The 5407-nt window shown below is 36.9% G+C and overlaps 1 protein-coding gene across 1 annotated transcript in view; it reads left to right on the forward strand.

Annotated features, from left to right (window-relative positions):
* Positions 1–5407, forward strand: part of AXDND1 (axonemal dynein light chain domain containing 1) — a 197469-nt gene that overhangs the window by 54706 nt on the left and 137356 nt on the right. The window contains 3 exon segments of the mRNA XM_017888828.1: positions 1701–1802; positions 2623–2777; positions 4425–4500. Coding sequence (XP_017744317.1) covers positions 1701–1802; positions 2623–2777; positions 4425–4500 — 333 coding nt within the window.

Raw genomic sequence — 5407 nt, forward strand, 5'->3', positions numbered from 1 at the left:
AAAAAAAAAAAAAAAAAAAAAACTTTATGAGATTCAAATATCTCAACAATTGAGAATGATGGACCTTTCTAGACAAATGAAATGTTAGTAGGGATAAATGTATAGATTAGTCTTATTAATATGATTAACATTAATAATTACCATGATTAGTATTATTTTTAAAAAAGAAGCAGCAATTATTTATTCAGTTATTACTGTTTGTCAGATATTTTGCTAAGGGAATAATTAGCATAGTTCTTACAGTAATCCCATGAAATAGTACTATCATTACCTACATTTTTCATATGAGGACTCAGAGAGATAATTTGCCTAAGGTCACATAGCTAATAAATGGTGAACCTAGCAAGTTTGATTCCAGAACCGGAACTCCCAATTTCCATTATATGCCATCTACAGAGACAAAAGACAAATAAAACTCAGGGCAGCCACCTAAAGGAGGAGACCCAATGTAAGAGCAATCCATGTAAAAAAAAAAAAACATTTGTGACATTGAAATAACTGTGGATTCGCTGTAAGGCAACTGTATGAAATGATTCTCAAAACAATGCTGGACTTTTACAAGATTAGAAGTAAGGAGATCATTGTCTCATTTTTCTCTGAAATGGTCAGACCTCATCCAGAATACAGTGTTCCATTCTGATGCAGAATTTTTAAGGGCACATTGACATTTTCAGAGGAAACAATCATGACAGTAAATATATGATGTAAGAAACAGATTTGAGCTAGACATGTTCAGTGGAGAAAAAAGAAGAAAAGTGAGATCCCTCACACTAGAAGCTTTTCAACAGTAGAGAGCTGGCCCCTGGTAGAGGTTTCTGTAGAATTCCTTGCATCGATGAGCTTTGTGTTAGATCATCCCTAGAGTCCCTTCTAACTGAAGTGACAGCTAGAATGTCAATTCCCTGAAAATAAGGACTTTATCTCTTTTGTTCATGTCTATGTCCACAGTGTCTAGAACAGTATTTCATTAAATGACTATGCGGTTGATTTCTTATATTAGTGGTTCTCAAAGTATGGCCCAGGGACCCTGTGGGGGACATCCATGAGACCCTTTTAAGAGCTTCATGAAATCAAAATTAGTTTCATTATAATACTGAAATGTCGTTTGCCTTTTTCATTCTCATCCTTTTATTAAGAGTATGCAGTGGATTTTTCTAGCGGCTCCATGACATGGTATATTCTAACAGATTGAATACAGAAATAAATGAGAATCCAGCTCTATTCTTCTAAGGCAAACATTAGATTTGTAAAAATGTAAAACAATAGCACTCTTTTTACTAATCTAACACAGTTTTAAAATAAAGATGCTATTTATGTGAATATGTAATGAGTTTGTTAAAGTTTAAGTGATTAACAAATATATGTTTTAAATCTAGTTTAATTTCCAATACAGTAAATATCAATAGATGCATTCCATATAAATAAAAGCACTTGAGAGTATAAAGCAGTCTTGAGATAACATTTTTTGTATAAAGGGGTCTTGAGACCAAATTTTTGGATAAATTTTGCCATACGCTATACTTCAGTTTGGTTCCAGTTCAGTGGAAAATGTGAATTTATAAATTCGTGTTAATGATTTAAACACGAAATTTTAGTTGAGTTAATGATTCGATGAAAAATTGATATATGAAATCACTGTAATAAATTATAGTGGTTTGCTGATGTTTTAAGTTCCTGATTATAGTACATTATTTTTATAGGTAATTGAAAGAAATAGAGTCATATTGGCTAGAAGACTTTACCTTAATGAAAAAGGCTGGAATAAATACACTAAGCATTTCATCATACTGCTGTCAAACAAGGTAAAGGTCAATTATCTTCAGTTCTGGGGAAAAAAGACGCCAAGTGGTGAGGGTTGAGACTGTAAGATGCCTTTGTTAAATTTATCGATTTTAAAAATATCGTTTTATATTAGTGCTTATTGTGTACAGAAAGAAAAATCTAAGGGAAAGTGAATAAAGGCTCTTATTTCTCTATATTTGCCTTCTAATTGAAGCAATTTATCTAAGTTTAACAACACTACAAGGTTATTCATACAGTTATGATCCTATTGATTCATGCTTAAAGTAAAAAAAGTAAATAGCTGTGTTTTTTGGAATAGTTGCCTTATCAATTTTATAGGAAAATTCAGTGAGCACACTAGATAGAAAAGGAGGGTATTTAGTATGTTTCTACCAAGTCAAAGCATTTACACTAGTCATTTCATTTAACTCTTAAGACAATCCTGTGAGATAGATATTAGGGTCTTTATGTATAAAAAAAATTAATTCCAAATAGATTACATAAGGTTGCACAGCCAGTAATAGCTACACCTCACATTTGGTTTGGTTTGGCTTCTTGGTTCCTGTTCTATCTAGCACACCACACTGCCCCTGTGATAGTCCTATGGAAAAATTGGGTTCATGTTGCAAAGGAAAAAAACATCTTGTCTCTTAATACTTTATGTACCATGGAAAATTCATCACCAAATGAACTGTGTAGTAGTGTAACTTTTCAATTTTTAAATCAATTTTCTATGAATTTCTCTAGCATTAGAATATTAATAATGGCCTGGTGTATGTTAATGACTATTTGTTATATACATAAATGAATACATTATTTGATTCCATGCATTTTATCTAGGACACTGAAGACCTTGCATTGTTGCAGAAGTTGACACAGAAATGGAGTAACTTAGTGAATAAATTTAAACAAGAGGTAGAAGAAATGGAAGAGTCTACAAGGGAGACATTGAAAATTGTTGAGAAAGGACTTACCAAATGGCAGGAGAGCTTCAAGTGAGTCACCAAGAATCTTGTTTTTCTAATTATACTTATATCACGTCTGATAACTCAGTCAAATTCTCTGTGTTCCTCCTTCTGTCTTTTACCTTGTAATCACTCTAACATGGATTTTGGGGAGCAGTACCTGTGCAGGCACAATCCTGTTAACAAGCTTGAATAGTCTTGTGGTTTCTAGTGCTAAGTATCTCTCTAGTCCATCCTGATCCCCTTGCTTAACTGCTGCTGTCCCCATTTGAGACCAGTTCTTTTTCTTTTCTCTCTTTTGAAATAAAGTCAACTTATTTCATTACTTTGGCAAACTTGAGTATTTGGATCCATCTACAAATCATATGCAGAGACGTAAAACCAATGGGTGACAGTTACAGGGAGATGGTTTTGATTGGATATCATACTTTGCAATGATTAGAGAAATCTGACAATGAAAGAAGCTGCTAATAAAGTAGTTAACCTTGGTTAAATCACAGCCAAGGTTAGTGGGAATCTATACTTTGGATGCAGTCTGGACTAGATTTCTTTTTTTTTTTTTTATCTTTTCTTTTTTTTCCAAGACTGGGTCTCATTCTGTCGCCCAAGCTGGAGTGCAGTGGCACAATCTCGGCTCATTGCTGCCTCCGTCTCCTGGGTGCAAGCGATTCTCCCACCTCAGCCTCCCGAGTAGCTGGGATTACAGGCATGCGCCACCACACCCGGCTAATTTTTGTATTTTTAGTAGAGACAGGGTTTCACCATGTTAGCCAGGCTGGTCTCGAACTCCAGGTCTTAGGTGATCCACCCACCTAGGCCTCCCAAAGTGCTGAGATTACATGCATGAGCCACCACGCCCAGCCTGGACTAGAAGATTTCTAAGGTTTTTGTTTGTTTGTTTGTTTGTGTGTTTAAATTTAAGATGCTTTGTTTGTTGAGGCCTGGACTAGATGATTTCTAAGTTTTTTTTTTTTTTTTTTTTTTTAAACTTCAAGATGCTGTTTGTTAGGTACCATTTCCATTTCAAATTGAGAATAGTGGTTGCAGTTTTCATACCCCTTAAAGTTTTCCCCATTAGTAGATTTGGAAGTTCTGGAAGCTGAAGCTGGTATGTCTCCAAGCTGGCTCCTCCTGCCGTGTACTCATTTCTATTGTTTGTTGATTCTTAGCTGGGAGGCGTGCATGGGTGGCCATAGTTCTTGTCTCTTTAGCTTCAGAAACTTATTAATCAATAGATTTCACCTTGTGAGACTTTAGAGCCATTAAAGGAAATTGTTTCCTAGCAGAAGTTGGGATTCCTGGCTTAAATGTTGAGTCTTAATTACTGTGTAGGCTTTCTTTCCATTTATATATTGCTTTGGCAGCTGCATTCAACAGAAATTCTTCTGATAATGATCTGGTTTTTAATTCTCAAGACTCAAGAGACCACCCTTTAAAAAAACACTTTTGTGGTCCATGGCCCTGTAACTTGATTGCTCAGGTCTGAATAGAATCTGAATTTATGTTTACAAATTTAATGATAAATACCCATGGGGAGAGGGGCTGGACCTAGAAGGCATGCTTCAAAATTATTGAAGAGAAATATATTAGTTGTTTAGTCTTTAGTGTATAAACTGATGATTTTATTTGTTTATGCCTTATTCTGAGACCTTTCTCTTTTCTTTTTTCTTCTTTCAGTGAAAAAGACATTTTATCCCCTAATAAGGGAAATGTATTTGATTCAGTTATTTTAGACTTCAAACAGTGGCAGAAGGTAAGACTTTTTAATAAAGAGCTTGGCAATCAAAGTGCTGGTTGTAAACTTGGCAGTCCTGACCTACAACTGAGTCACATCTCATCTTTTTTTTTTTTTTGAGACGTTGTCTCACTCACTGTGTTACCTAGGCTGGAGCGCAGTGTGATATTGGCTTAGTGCAACCTCCACCTCCTGAGTTCAAGCGATTCTCCTACCTCAGCTTCCCAAGTAGTTGGGATTACAGGCATGTGCCACCACACCCGGTTAAGTTTTGTATTTTTAGTAGAGACAAGGTTTCACCATGTTGGCCAGAATGGTCTTGAACTCCTGACCTGAAGTGATCTGCCCACCTCTGCCTCCCAAAGTGTTGGGATTACAGGTGTGAGCCACCATGCCTGGCCATATCTCATTCTTTAAAAATGCCCTATTAGGGGCTGGCACAGTGGTTCACACCTGTAATCCCAGTTACTCAGAGGCTGAGGCGGGAGAATCACTTGAACCAGGGAGTCAGAGGTTGCAGTAAGCCAAGATTGCAACACTGCACTCCAGCCTGGGCAACAGAGCTAGACTCCATCTCAAAAAAAAAAAAAAAAAAAAAAGCAATGTTAAGTTTTATGAACAACAAGGAAAAAAGCAAGTGCTCAGGGACTTTAAAAAATATGCTTAAGGCCGGGCGCGGTGGCTCACGCCTGTAATCCCAGCACTTTGGGAGGCCGAGGTGGGCAGATCACAAGGTCAGGAGATTGAGACCATCCTGGCGAACATGGTGAAACCCCGTTTCTACTAAAAATACAAAAAATTAGCCGGGCTTGGTGGCGGGCGCCTGTAGTCTCAGCTACTCAAGAGGCTGAGGCAGGAGAATGGTGTGAACCCGGGAGGCGGAGGTTGCAGTGAGCCGAGATTGCACCACTGCAGTCCAGCCTAG

Source organism: Rhinopithecus bieti, unplaced genomic scaffold (genome assembly GCF_001698545.2).
Source record: "Rhinopithecus bieti isolate Rb0 unplaced genomic scaffold, ASM169854v2 scaffold_15676, whole genome shotgun sequence".
Classification (NCBI taxonomy): Eukaryota; Metazoa; Chordata; class Mammalia; order Primates; family Cercopithecidae; genus Rhinopithecus; species Rhinopithecus bieti.